We start from the raw sequence: 14,903 nt of genomic DNA, 5'->3' as shown, positions 1-14,903 counted from the left end.
GGCGGGGCCGGCGGCCGGCGGGCCAGGGCGGCCAGCGCCCGGGGAGGTGGCCGTTGGATTCTGCCACGTGTCCTGGCACCGGGGTGGTGCTAGGACCCGGGATAGGACCAGCAGTGGCTTGGTGCTGTAACTTCACTGCCTTCTATTTAAAGACTGCCCTGAGTCAGGAGAAGCGAGAGCTGCTGGGGATGACAGTTGCTTCAGGCAACCCTGGGGAGGACAGGGTCGGGGGTAAAAATCACCGGCGAGGGCCTGAGCTGGGAAGCACATGGAGGGGTGCCACAGTGCCGAGTGCGACAGGGAGTCTGAGACCTCGTCCTTCGTAGAGGATGAAGAAGAAGAGGAAGAAGAGGAGGAAGAAGAAGAAGAAGAAGAAGAGGAGGAGGAGGAGGAGGAGGAGGAGGACAACACTGTGGACCCAGAGGAAGCAGAGGAGCTGACTAACAGGTACTGCCTCCCCAGGGACTTGCAGCACTGGGGGAGCTGGCAGCCCCCCCTCAAAGCACCAGCCTGGGGGAATGCCAGGATTGAGGCCAAATGCTGGTTTTGGTGCCTTTCCCCTTCAGCAGTTGCTGCAAATAATAAAGGGTGGAGAGTGGGGACTGTGCTGTTAATGGGGAGATGGGGAGTTTTTCAGATGGGTATGGCTGTTATTAAGTTTTGTGCAGTAAGCACCTGCCCTGAGTTCCCTGAAAGCTTTTCTATTTAAAGATTCTCTGGTGTGCCAGCTCAAGTGGCATCTCCCTCTGCTCCACCCTCTCTGGCTGACTCTTCAGCACATATCGATCTTAAATGCTCTGTGGATTTGCTTGTCAGGGAGAAAATGATCGAAGCGCGTGTGCAATGGCACATTAAAATTTGTTCCTTCTTACAGCCCTTTTCTCCCTTCTCACCTGTCCCTTGCTCTTCACTTCTCTCTCTTCTTCAAAAAAGAAATGACATGTTCATGCTCACTGCTGCTAGTCAAAATTTTTGTGGCTGAGTTTTGGGGTGGAACGAGGGATATGTTATCACTTTGACCTTTTCTCCTCACAATAACTCTTGCCCAGAAACAGTCTGTTGTTCTAGTGTTGCGCTCCCGCCGTCGGGAGAGCGAGCGAGGCCATGGCGTGGTGCCCGGGCGCGGTGCTGGTCCTGTGCAGAGTGTGGGGGTGTCTACAGCCTGACCCACGTGGGTGGGCTCTGGCGGTGGCAGCACTGCTGGTTTCAGAAAGAGGCCGTGAGGCCCGACAGTCCCCAGGCGCAAACCGGGTCACAAGATTTCTCGTCCTGAGTAAAGCGTGTCAGTTTTGGGTGCCTGCGACAGGAAGAACAGAAGACATTAGTGGTGTCGGTTTAAAGTGTTTCTAGAAAATGGATTTTAAAGACGTTTGCGTCATGCGGTTCCTAAAACCTCAGTGCTGTGGAGCCATCCTGCAATACAAGCCACTTTGGGTGTATCATGGCTTCTGATGTTGCTGATGGTCACCAGGAGAAAAGAGATGGTGGAGGAGAAGTGGGGGTGCTCTGTACAGCCTAACCCACCCAAAGTGCTGCGGGAATGAAAGCCAAACAGGGAAATTGAGCTTAGGACTGCAGGAAAACCTCTTACAGTGGGAATAGAATTCGTTTTCCAAAGCAGGGACACACCCCTGGTGTGTAACGCTGCTTTTTTCTCAGAGGAGATGATTTTTCAGTCCCATACGGGCAGAGAGGGGAGTCATGTGCTGATACACGCTTCTTGCACAAGTACAGCCCTATGGGAAACTCCACAGTGGAGTGGAGCTACTCACTGCACGCAGCTAAACCACAACTGACTGGATATATTTTAATGGAACCTGCAATTAAATGGCTAATAATATAACTCAAAGTGTAACATGCAGGTGGGAATGGCTAACTTCTCCTTTAGAGGGAGGGAAACCCATGTAGCCTGGCAGTTCTTTATTGCTTGTGCTGGGAATGACTCCTCCACGACTGCCCGTTAGCAGCTCCCCACAGCTGGGTCTGGTTTCTGGCTGGCAGCCTCTGCCATGCAAACGTGGGCACTGCATCTCACCACTTAATTAAATCACAGCAACCATTCCCTTTAGCTCACCCTTATAATAAGCGTTGCAGACTTTATGTTTAACCATCTTCCTAATAAGAAAGGTCAAAGTCTACCAAAGAGGTTTTTAACAGCTGTGCTCAATGGTAACTGAGTATTTTTAAACCCATTTGATTGGTTTAGTTAGATTAAAGGAGACAGAAAAATTTGGGTTAGCTGCACCAAGTGCTCAGCAATAGATTAGTAAAGTTAAATAAAACTGACTGTAACTGCTTGAATTTTGTTGCAAATGTCAGCATGGTCATTGGGCTTAAGGCCTTCTCCTGTGCTGAGTTGCTTGGGCAGAACTCCTGGCTAAGCAAGAACAGCCAGGCCAAGACCCTGGGACATACTTACTCAGGTTCTAAGCTAATTATTTGTTGACAAACAAGTTTTCAAGCTCATCGTGCAGAACAGATTTTCTTTGTGTGTGCTTTGCAAATGTAGCTGAGGAGGTGTAACCAATATGCAAATTTGGCTGAAGACAGCTTGTCCTGGACCCTGCTGTCACTGATTTATTTTTAACAACCTCATGCTCTCTGCTGCTTTTGTCTGCCTCCTCTGCATGCAGTTGAACATCACCTGGTCCTGCGATGTTGCAGTCAGCGGGAAATTCACCATTGGCTTCTATTTCCACCTTTCAAGCACGCTAAAGGTCCTCACACCTATTTTATAAAAGAGTTATGCAGCATGATGGCAGGCCCAAAGTCAGCAAATGCCTATATGAAAAAGCAGAAGAGACCTGGTGCTCCTCTGGAACACCAGCTCCTGAGACCTGACAGACCATTCCGCTTCCACAACAGTCCTGCATCTGCCATGGGGATTAAAATCCCAAAATCTGCAGCAGAGCTTTTTGACTTGCCCCAAAATTATGATGCATGCACATAAAAAGCAGAAAAGTTTGTATTTCACACCCTTTTTAATATAAACTTTAAATGGTTTGTTTTCCTAACACAGGTTTTTAAGCAAAAGTAACAAGGCTAATGTGCAGCAACAGAACATATAAAGATGGGACAAGGCACCATATCCTTGTCAGCATAAATAACTCACTGATCTTCAGAGGGTTCGTGCAGTATTTTCTTGCCTTTGGGTATTTTACTGTCTGAGATGGACGGATAGTGGCTTCATGTAGAATAAAACATCCAAACGGGGAAACTATTTTGAAAGTGTGTATTGTATGTTTTAATGCAAACATGAGTATGAGGTTTATAGATTTTAAGTTTTGTTTTTATAATGGAATTGAGTCTAGCTATAGAAAAATGGTTTACTGGGTAACTTGTTTACATACTCACTGGAATATCTGCATCTCTGACAACTACGTGATAGGTGAGCTGATTTCCTTTTGCAGTAGAAGGGTCTTTGGGTGTGTCTGTGTGCAGGGCTTACATAAAAATGGCTCTGCAGCCAATTTATACTTTTCCAGGGAGCTGGTTTGCCTGGAAACGATATGGGGTTCATTTTATCTATTCTTTTAGTAATGACCTAAGACTAGTAAATGGGGAGAAAGTCCTGGAGTTATGGAGTTATTTTTGAATTTTATCAGGTCTGGCTGAGCTTATTTCCCATAGCAGCCTCCTGGTGCAGAGCTTTTGTGCTGGGAGTCAGAAGGGTGTTGATAACACCCATGTTGTGACTACCCCTGAGCAGTGCTCGCACAGCACCAAGGCTCTGTCTGTAAGGGGGGGCAGGAGCCTGGGGGGGACACAACCAGGACAGCCGACCCGAACTGACCAAAGGGATATTCCACACCACATGATGTCAGCTCAGCTGTAAAGCTGGTACAGAGGAGAGGGATGGTGAGGGCCGTCGTCGTGTGTTCCCCCCCCTCCCTGTTGTTCCTCTGGGTCAACTGCTACATGTTTTGGAGCCCTGCTTCCCAGGAAGGGGCCAGAATTGCCTGGGGATAGGAAGCAAAGAATAAGTCTTTGGGTTTTTTTTCCCTTCGCTTCCATGCACAGCATTGCCTGGCTTTGCTTTCTGATTAAACTGCCCTTGTTTCTACCCACCAGGGTTTTGTCTCCCATCTTATTCTCCTTTCCCTTTTTGCTTTTTGGAGATGGGAGAGGAAAGGGGGAGGGTGACAGAGTGGCTTGGTGGGCATCACTTGCTCAGCCGGGGTTAACCCACCACGTGAATTATTTTTTTTTTATTTAGTGAAGGGGTCCTTCCACAAGATCAGAGGTGTGGAAGCCTTAGAAACAAGGTTAGCTGAGAACGTTTGGTGAAATGGATGAAAGGGGAAGCACAACAGAAAAGGCAACTTCCATGTGGGAGATGCTGCAGCATCCAGGAGAGCAGGGGATTAGAATGATAATAAATGGGATGGTGGGAAAGAAGTGATGGGCAGGGGAATGCTGGGGATTTGTCTTCCCAAGGAAATTTGCCATAGCCACCTCAAAGCAGAGAAAGATGTGGGGAAAGAATGTGTGATTTCAGTTTCTTGGATAAGGCAGGACCTGCCTTGGGCCAGGGTGGTGGGGGCTGCCAGTGCTGTTTGTCCACTGCCAGCTGCTGACACGTGCGTGGGGAGAAGTGGTGGGAAGTGGAGGCTCGAGCAAAAGGTCACCAGGAGCAGCTGAACAGTGCAAGATGTCCAGGTGGGTGCTGTGGAGCAGGGAGCAGTGCAGCCGGCGACCCCACCATGCGCTGCCGGCAGCTGCAACCAGGTTTTGTTTCTCTTTACCCTTTTAGGGAATACTGAGTTCTTGATAAAAGTCTACATTGCAGTTTGGATCTAAACACTCAGACTTCAAGAAGTGTCCCACTAGGTCTCAACAAAGCAATTACACCACTGTGTAAAGGAAGCCTCCTACCCAGATGAGTGTTTGTTCAATACCTGTGCTCCCTCCACGACCTGTATGGTGTGGAATCCAGAACACAGGAGCAAGGCTGCCCTCTGGGGCATGGACATGCTGCCATTTCTCAAGCAGCATCTGAAGCTGTGACAGGCGATGCCACGAGGCATCCCACAACCTGTTCTCCGGAGAAGAGACCAGCACCACAGCAGGTTGTGTCCCTTCACAGACATTTGCAAGCATCATGAATGGAACAAAATGCATGAGATGGGCCCAGCTCCTGGCTCCCAGCTACTCCTCATAAAAATCAGCTTTGGAGCAGAGCGAGCAGCTGTATTATTGCTTTTAGATAGTCACTAATTTGAATCTGGACAGATACGTGAACCACTGTGTTGCCAGAAGGGTCATCATTAACACTGAAAATAGTAGCAAGTTAACAAGTAAAGCCTGGGTTTAAAATAGTCGTTCTGTAGCTCCTAGTTCTCTTACCCTGAAGAAGGAGGTGGACAAGCTACAGCCCTAGGAAATGCAAAGCAACAGGCAGAGACCTTGCTAAGCACACTGATTGCTGTAGGGGGAAAGCAGCAGAATCTACAGGACTCTGCAGAACAGAAACACAACACAGGAAAATAAAGTATTTCCTTCAACTGGGAAGGCAAGCTGGCCAATACCAGCCTCCATCTCCCCTGCACTGTGCCTGCAGGGCTGAAGTAGAAGCCTTGGGGGAGCAAAGAGATCTTGTCAGTGTGGGCCACTGCCACAGCTTGGCATCTTGGGTGTTGATCTGGGTTGTTTTCAGCTTGCAGCAAATGGCAGCAAATTTTGATGGTATCAGGAGTGACAAGGTCTGATGTGAAGAGGATGAAGAGAGGTTCTGGTGGATTTTGGACAGCTGATGGGCTGGCTGTGCTTCTCTGTCATGGTGGTAGCGTAGCACAGATGGACAGACCTCACTCAGCGTGTCTGGACACGACTGTTCTGTCACCTGGGGAGGTGAAAACTCCCTTGCTGCGGCACATAAGGGAATGTGTGCCCAGCCTGCTGGGATGGGTTAGAAACATGAAATCCCTGTGGACACAGTGCAAAACTTGTAGTGAGAAGCAGGCGGCTGTGAGAAGCAGAAGGAGGCGATAAGAAAAATCTGGTTTTGAGCTATTATGACAGGAAGTGCCAAACCATTTGTCAGCGTCTTCAAGAGTTATAAAAGGTTTGAGTCAGTGTCCTAGCAGGGAAATAACGAAATGATACCACACATGCTGGCAGGATTGGGTGTGAAATGTCTACATGGAAAAAAGGTAGCACTGGCTTTTGTTCCTGGACGTCAGTGGCTTCGTATCTACATTAATGGAACAGAAACACGCAAACATTTTTTTTGGAGTGGCAAACACTTCCTCTGACTAGATAGGGGTCTTCCAGCTACTACCGTGAAGCATGCAAATTGTATACAAAACTAGTACAGTATTTGGAAGTATGCTTAACTTCTGTGTCTTTCATTGTGGTCTTAGAAATGTAAAGCACCATATCATTGCTCTGCAGAGGAACATGAACTGTGACTGCAGTCTTGGAAAAGAGACAATGATGTGAATCATTCAAGGCTTTCACATAGGCAGAGCGAGGGCAGCCCATTCTTGTTCCCCAATATCAGCCAAAAAAGGGGGTGCTGCTCTGTTCTGCATGGGGTTTTATTTAATAACACAAGATAGTACAGAAAAATAGGTTAAAACTATGAGGGTGATTTAGAAGTTGAAAAATCTAAAAAAAAAAAAGTAATTATTTATCTGTTATTGTAGACTCAAATAGCCTGAAAGCTTCTTTAGTACTGTTGCTGTCGAGTGATTGATGTGATTTGCTTTTGCTATACCCAAGTCAACCTAATGCCAAGCCATGAAACTGGCAAAAGAAAAGCTAGCAGCAAAGTTTGTGTAGAGTTGTTTGCCCTGCCCATTCCTCCAACCTGTAAAATTTACTTTACTGAGTTAGACTTGCTAAAGAGCCAAATGGAGCCAAATAATCAGCTGTACATCCTGCATTTTGTATCTGTATTTGAAGGCTGAGTTCACAGGGATGGGGATGGGGAGGTGTTTGTTTGGTTTGGGTTGTGTGGTTTTTTGTGGTATGGTTGTTGTGAGTTTTTTTTTTGTTAAGATGTGATTATTTAGTATCTCACTGCCAGACTTGCTTTGAATTGTGGGCTTTAGTGCAAACTGTCCTTCTGATCATGGTCTCCAGGCCAGCCCAGTCACCACAACTAACTGTAAGCCCCACTACGGGATTTTGATACTGTGTTGTCCCACCACTGCCTGATCAGGGTGTTGTCCTACAGGGTGACTTCAGTCTTTAATGAGCGTGAATGGGCTGCTCTGTGCATCAGTCTGCATAGACCTCAGCATGGGCCAGCCCAGGGCAGCCCTTCTTGCTCTGTGCTTTTGAGAGCAAATTCATGGAAAGCAAAGGCCAGCACTGCTGGTATTAGGCTTACCTTTTTGTTACTGGTAGGTACTGAGCAGTTTTGCTGAGTGCCCTTTACAAAAACTGTACAGTTCAGAGAGTTCAGTTCGGTTACAGGTCTCTTCTCCTCCTTCAGAGGCCTTTGCCTTCTGCAGGGTGCTCGGCTCCGTCCTGACTGATGCCGAGTGCTCCTCAGGGTTGTCCCCCTGGCCTCTGCAGCCTGCAGGCATCTCTGACACCTCTGCGGTGCTGGGTTGCAGCCTGTGGCAGTTGATCAGTTCTGCTCCTCTGATCCCCCAATCAGGAGGCAGATTTCTTCACTCTTGCTGAAGAAGTGTTTTATTCTAATCTCCTGGGAAGTGACCCTTCCCTCTGGTCAGTGGAAGCAGGATGTTGTGTGGCTGTAGGTTTGCATCCTTCCATTGGTTTAACAGAGATGTCACTACCTCTTCTACTCTATGGAAGCCTCTGCCTTTGCCAGCAGATGCTCTACCTTTCTTTCCATCAATGCATGTACATACACAATTTCCCCAAATAATGTATAAATATAATTTCCCTCCATGAACTAGTTTACTCCAAAAAAAAAAAAAAGTTTGGGCTGATCAGTTTGATTACAATTTCTACATTTTAAAAAAAAAAAAAAAAATTATTACAACACTAACCCACTTTTTTTTTTTTAAAAAAAGAGTCTTTTTATTGCTGTTTATATTCCTTACACTCTTATTTATAAGACTGTTCTATTCTCTAATGCTTTCCAGAAAATGTTTCTCTAGTATTTTTTTTTAACTGAGAGACATTTGATTGCAGCATATGATAGTGTACTGATTACGTATCATATGGTTTAAATTTAGCTTTATAAAACAGTATTATTTCATTTGGGGACGGTTCGATATACTTTTATTGTTGAATGCATTTTCAATTACTTTGTTAAATATGTAGAGTGTTTAGAGGATGAAACATAAGGAAAGATCGTAACGAACTAGTGGATAGATTTGCTACTCCTTTGAGCACTGTATAACCATTTACACTTGGGCAAAGCAAGTGTGGTTGCTGTTAAAACACTGACAGTATCTTGTCAGTGTTTAATGCAAAGTCTAAATTATACTGTGAGATAACCACACACGGTAGAATGGCCCCAGAATCAGCTCGATATCACACTGGCAAAACAAGGTCAGATCAAAGACTGTTTTTCCTGGATTGTCAAGAGCTTTTAAACACCTCCCCTTCATTGAACTAACCTTGCAACATGCAGCTTTTCAAAAACTTATCTAAGATACATTTTTCAGATGAAGTATAACTTTGCTTACCCTTGCGTTTCAAAATTTTTGCACAGGGAGTATGTTTACAGCTTTGAGAAGCATGTTTGTTGTAATGCAAAAATTTAGATTTTACTGGTATAATTTAATTTCTTGTGTGTTTTCACAGCCTCTTCTTTTTCTTTTGTTCTTTTTGCTTCTAGTTTAAAAGATCTTATCCAGAGTGAAGATGTGAAACCCAAGCTGCACTACATCATGAATAACCCTTCTTTTTCTATGGTAACAGTTCAAAGTGAAGACAGTGGGATAACCTGGGAAACCAGCTCAAGCAGATGTTCTACTCCTTGGGCCTCAGAAACTAGTGCAACTTCTGATCTTTACAGCATAGAAAGTTCACCAGTAGGTTCTCCTCCAGGAAAAGTAATCTTTATTATGGAAGAAGGTAAGATTGTGCGGAAGAGGAAGCGCAAGTCTGCAAGTAAGGTGCGGATGGCTCCAAGCCTGAAGGGAGGCCAGGGCAATAAAAAACGTGACTCTTCTGGAATGCAGAGGCAAGAACCAAGAACTGTTCTAGGAGATGTGCAGGCCTCCGTGTTGAACGTTGAACAGGTGGAAGCACAGGACACAGATGAGGAAATGATGGATGACAAAGAAGAGCTAGAGAACATTGCAGAAGAGCCAGTAAAACGTGCTCCAATAAGATCAATATTTAGAGAGAGCAGACTGAGAAAAGTAGGGCCGATCCTTGGAGGACCAGTACAAGCTAGAATCCAGCTGTTCAACTCAATATTTGGAGGGACTGGGCCACCCCCTGAAACACTGGAGAAAACCAGAATCCAGAGAAGCAGCTCAGTTTCAGGAGATTCTGAACAGTTCCTTGAAACATCAGTAAAGGAAAGACTGCAGAAGTTCAGTTCACTTTCAGAAGCAACACATTCAAAATCTTTCCAGAAAGCAAGAAGTAAATATCTTGAAACACCATCAGAGAGAAGAAGGGAGCAAAGAAAACAACTCACAGCACATGCAAATCAAACCTCTTCTTCAGCAACACCTCTTGAAAAATGGCCTACAAATAGAGATGATGTTTCATATGAAACTACTAAACCCATTAAAATGAAAGATAAACCAAGCAGATTTTCAAGCTTTGGTGCAGAAATGACTCGTCAACATGAAGAAAAAAAAGACAGACAATCTCTTTCAGAGACTGCAGATCAGGTATCGGGACATTCACTGAAGTCCTGGCCTCCTGAAGAAGCCAGGAAACAGCAAAGTTATTCACCTGCAGCCAAAACATCACTAACAGAGCAAACAGCATCCATTTCACTGGAGTCTGATGATAAATCAGAGAAACAAGTGCCACTTACCTTTTCAACTGAAAACTCAAACCAGAAACCAGACGAATCTGGGCTGCCAGCATCAGATCATCTCAATGAACCAAAGGAGAAGGAAATTCAGCCCAGTTCTGCACCACAGTCTGTTTCAGCAGATTTTGTTAATGAATTAGATAGACAAAGTACCCAAAGTATTTGGCCTACAGCATCCGTTCCAGAAGCTCCTGAGGGGGAAGCACAGAAGTCAGCAGGTCAGTCCTGCTTACCTAGTGTTCCAACAGCTAAATCCAAATATGCCACTCTGTCTGAAGCAAGACAGGAGGATATCATTCCTCAGTCATCAGAAACTTCACAATCTGAGTCTGAACACATACCTTTACCACATTCTGAAGATGAAACAGAGGAGCAAGAAAATGAGTGTCACTCATCAACAACTGCACTGACAGAAACTGAGCCTTCAGGTCTATTGTATTCTGCTAAAAAAAAAGAGGGTCAAAAGACTCCACCACCAGAAACCAAAAAAGTTCACTTGGAGAGGCAAAGGAAGTCCAAGCAAGAATTTTCCCCTTCCCAACAGGAAACAGAGGAGGAAGGAATAAAACTAAATTCACCTATTCCTGAAAAGATTGATTCTAAATATTTTGGCATTTCATATCCTATTCACAAAGAAACAGAAGAAACTCAGAAAACTTCAGGTACAAATAAAGCAGTACGATTAGGTCACCTTGATTTTTCCATTGAAAAAAACAAACAAGCTGAGAGCACACAAATGGAGATGAAGCATCCAGATTTCTCGTGTTCTAGCAAAGAAATTGGAGAATTGGCAAGAACACGGACAGAGATGGAGCATCCAGAATTCTCTTTTTCCAGGGAAGAAACAGAAGAATTGGAGGGTGCACAGATGGAGATGGAGCATCCAGACTTTTCTTTTTCCAGGGAGGAGATGGAGGAACCAGAAAGTGCACAACTGGAGACAGAGCAGCCAGATTTCTCATATTCCAGAGAAGAAATGGAGGAATCAGAGTGTTCAAAATTGGATAAAGAGCATCCAGAATTGCTTTTTTCCATGAAGGAAAGAGAGGAATTGGAGAGTGCTCAACTGGAAACAGAGCAGCCAGATTTCTCATATTCCAAGGAAGAAACAGAACAATTGGAGAGTGCACAGCTGGAGACAGAACAACCAGATTTCTCATATTCCAGAGAAGAAATAGAGGAATCAGAGAGTGCACAACTGGAGAAAGAGCATCCAGAATTGCTTTCTTCTGTGAAAGAAAGAGAGGAATTGGAGAGTGCTCAGCTGGAGACAGAACAGCCAGATTTCTCGTATTCCATGGAAGAAACAGAAGAATCAGAGAGTGCACAGCTGGAGATAGAATATCCAGCCTTTTCTTTTCCAAGGGAAGAAGTGGAGGAATCAGGAAGTGCACAGCTGGAGACAGTGCAGCCAGATTTCTCGTATTCCAAGGAAGAAAGAGAGGAATTGGAGAGTGCTCACCTGGAGACAGAACAGCCAGATTTCTTATATTCCAGAGAAGAAACAGAGGAATTGGAGAGTTCACAACTGGAGAAAGAGCATCCAGATCTTTTTTCCAAGGAAGAAACAGAAGTATCAGAGAGTACACAGCTGGAGATAGAGCATCCAGGTTTCTCATATTCTGAAGAAGAAGTCATGGAATCCAAGAGTGCACAACTGGAGATGGGTCATCCAGACTTTTCTTTGCCCAGCGAAGAAATGGAGGAATCAGAAAGTGCACAGCTGGAAAGAGAACACCAGGAGGTTTTATCTTCTAGGGAAGAAACAGAAGAAGAAAGATTTGTTCCTTTTGAACTGAAACAGCCAGAGTCTTGCTCCCCTGAAGAAGCAGAGCAAGAAGAAAAAGCACAGCTTGTGCTGGTACCATCAGATTTACCATGTTGGGTGGAAGAAGCCAGGAAAGAAAACACTCCAGAACTCCAGTTGGAACACCCAGGTATATTTGATTCGACCAGAAGAGCTGAAACACAGCAACCTGGGTATCTGGAAAGAACACGTTCAGATTCACCATGTCCCACAATTGAAACAAAGCAGCAAGAGCTGGCACAAGCAGGCTTGGACAATTCTCTTATGTCCTGTTTTGGTGACAAAAGAGAACAGCTGCAGCCTGTACAGCAGGATTCACAGCCTCGAGGCAAGCTGTGTTCCCTTGCCAAGGGAGCGCAAGGAGAAACTACTCAACTGCAGTCAGAGCATCCAGTTTTGTCATATTCTGCTATAAAAGAACAGCAACATAAAACCTCACAGCTGAGGGCAGAACAGCCAGAGACATCATATTCCACTGGCAAAACAGAACAACAGGAAATATTGCAACCAAAGCTGGAAAAAGCGGATTCACCATATTCCCAGAGAGAAACACCACAGGAAGCTGTACAAAGAGACTTGGAAGGTCCAGAGCCATCCTGTTTCACTGGTGAAGAAGAGGAACATGAAAACGTACAACTAGCTTCAGAAAACAGGGAGTTCTCATTTAGCACAGGAGATGTAATGCAAGAAGGAGTGGAGTCAGGATCTTTGGGGGCTTCACATTCGATTTACAGAGCAAAGCCCTGGGAAATGGTACAAATGGAACAGGAGCAGTCGCTTCCTGCCTGTGACACTGCTGATGGCCAGCAACAGGAAGCAACACCACTGGATATGGCCCAGACAGATATATCATATTCCTCTGTCAGAATGGAGCGAAAAGATATAGCACAAAGAGAGCTGGAAGAGCAGGAAACAGTCCAACAAAGAGCTATGCAAATGGAAGTGGAGTATTCAGATTTGCCAGAAGCCTTGGAGAAAGAAGAGCAACAAGTCATAGAACAAATTAATTTGGCACAGCAAGAAATAGCTCAACGAGGGCTAGTGCATCCATCTTTGCCACGTTCTTTCAGTGAACAAATGCAAGAAGAAATGCAAGCAGAGGTAGCATATCCAGAACGGACTTTTTCTTCAAGTACAGAATTGCAGGAAGAAATGATAAAACACAAATCAGAGCAACCATTTCTGTCATATTTTACTGGCAAAACAGAGCAACAAGAAATAGTACATCCAGAGCTGGAGCAAACATTTTTGCCATCATCCAGTGGAAAAGAAGCTTCACTGGAAATGGAAGTGAGTTCAGAATATACAGATTTGTCATATTCCTTTCACAAAGCTGAACCACAGAAGAAGCTGAAACATCCAACTTTACCATTTATGTTGAAGCAACAAGAAACTGCACCACTGGTGATGGAACACCCAGGGTTCTCATGTGACAATGGCAAAGCAAAAGCAGGCAATATTTCAGAGCAGGAGTCAGGACATCCAGAAGTCTCATACTCCATGGGAGAAACACAACAACAATCAGAACACTTGGATTCACCAGGAACCCTGGGAGAAGCAGCAGAAGACAAAAGCATGGAAGTGGAATTTAAATACCCAATTTTTTCAGGTTCTGATAGTCAAAGAAACCAGCAAAAAACGTCACAGTTGGATTTAAAATTTCCAGATTTTTCACCTTCCTTTGGTAAAGCAAAAGAACAAGCAACTCAAGAGTTTGAATCTAAACATCAGGAATTGCCTAAAGTAGCCAGAAAAAGAGTTTCTCCAGCAACTGCACAAATAGAGTCAAAAGATCCAGATTTTACATATTCCCCTGGCAAAGCAAATGAACCAGAAACTGCAACATGGGAAGTGAAGCATCCTGGTTTGCCGCATTGCATTGATGAGACAAACCAACAAGAAGTAGTACTGCTGGATCAGAAACACAGAAAAATTTCTGTTGGCAGAGAAAAACAGCAAATCACAGAACAGAAGTTAGAGCAAGGAAATTTACCATATTCTCCTGGTAGAACAAAGCAATTAAAACATTCTCAGGAGGCCTTGGAACAATCAGACATATCATTTTCCATTGACAGGCCACAGGATGAAATGGCCCCACCAGAGGCAGAGCACGCTGATGTGGTACACCCTCTGGACAATGAAGAGGTGCAACACAGAGTACGACAAGAAACAGAACAAACTTTCCCCCTGGGAAAAGCAGAACAGAAAATGGTTCAGCCAGAAGTGGAAATTCCACATTTGGCCCATTCTGTGGGTGCGGCAGAAGAAGAAGAAACGGCAGGACCAGGGCAGGGACGTTGTGACTTGCCGTATTCTGTTTTCAAAGCAGGAGGACTGAAAACTGCACAGCTGCAACCTGAACATCCTGGTGTAGCACCTTCCCTCAACAAAACGCAGGAAGTGACCCGGGTGGGGCTGGAACAGCCAGATGTGTTGTATGTTCGTGGCAAAACAGAGCAACTCCCATCTACTCAGCTGGAGCTGGGCCGCGCAGACCTGGCATCCTCTGCTGACAAAGTCAGGCAGCAAGGTATGGAGCACGCAGCCTTGGGACATCCTAATGAGGAACAATCTGTCAGCAGAGCAGAGCATCCACAAGCTGCAAAAGAGGAACCAGGAGCACAAGATGCATCATCTCATAGTGGAAAAGTGGAACAAAGAGAAATGGCAGAACCAGAGGCACAGTATCCTGGTATATCATGTTCCATCGATAAAACACAAATGCAAGAAATTACAGAACCGGTGTTAGGAAAACCAGCTCTACCATCTTCACCTGGCAAAACAGAGCAAGCACAAACTGCTCAAGAGAAACAGACAGGCTTCTTGCATTCTTTCAAAAAAGCTGCAAAAGGTGAGAAAACACAGCCAGAATTAGGACATCCACAGTTTTCTTATTCTGTTAGTGAATCTGAACAACAAACTGCACGTGTGAAATCAAGCCATTCCAATTTGTTGGCTGGCAGAGTAGAACAACATGAAATCGTAAAACCAGAGGCAGAAATAATGGATTTCTCATATTCACTTGGTGAAACACAGCAGCCTCAAATTGCTGAAGTGGATTTGGAGCATCCAGGTTTATTTCTGTCCACTAGCACAGCACAGCAACAAGAAAAGAATCAACCAGAGCATGAACACCCAGGTGATTTTTCATTATCTCTCAGCAAAGAAGGG

General features: G+C 44.9%; 1 protein-coding gene across 1 annotated transcript in view; it reads left to right on the top strand.

The window, feature by feature from the left end:
• Nucleotides 1–268: 268 nt before the first annotated feature.
• The window catches only part of CMYA5 (cardiomyopathy associated 5), a 45,999-nt gene continuing 31,364 nt past the window's right edge, over nucleotides 269–14,903 (top strand). Inside the window, 3 exon segments of the mRNA XM_008936837.1 lie at nucleotides 269–447; nucleotides 8,765–11,156; nucleotides 11,337–14,900. Of these exon segments, the coding sequence (XP_008935085.1) occupies nucleotides 269–447; nucleotides 8,765–11,156; nucleotides 11,337–14,900 (6,135 nt within the window).

This window comes from Merops nubicus, unplaced genomic scaffold (assembly GCF_000691845.1).
Source record: "Merops nubicus isolate BGI_N331 unplaced genomic scaffold, ASM69184v1 scaffold3900, whole genome shotgun sequence".
Lineage (NCBI taxonomy): Eukaryota > Metazoa > Chordata > Aves > Coraciiformes > Meropidae > Merops > Merops nubicus.
The sequence above is the reverse complement of the archived record's forward strand: the minus strand, read 5'-3'. Positions and strand labels throughout refer to the sequence as shown.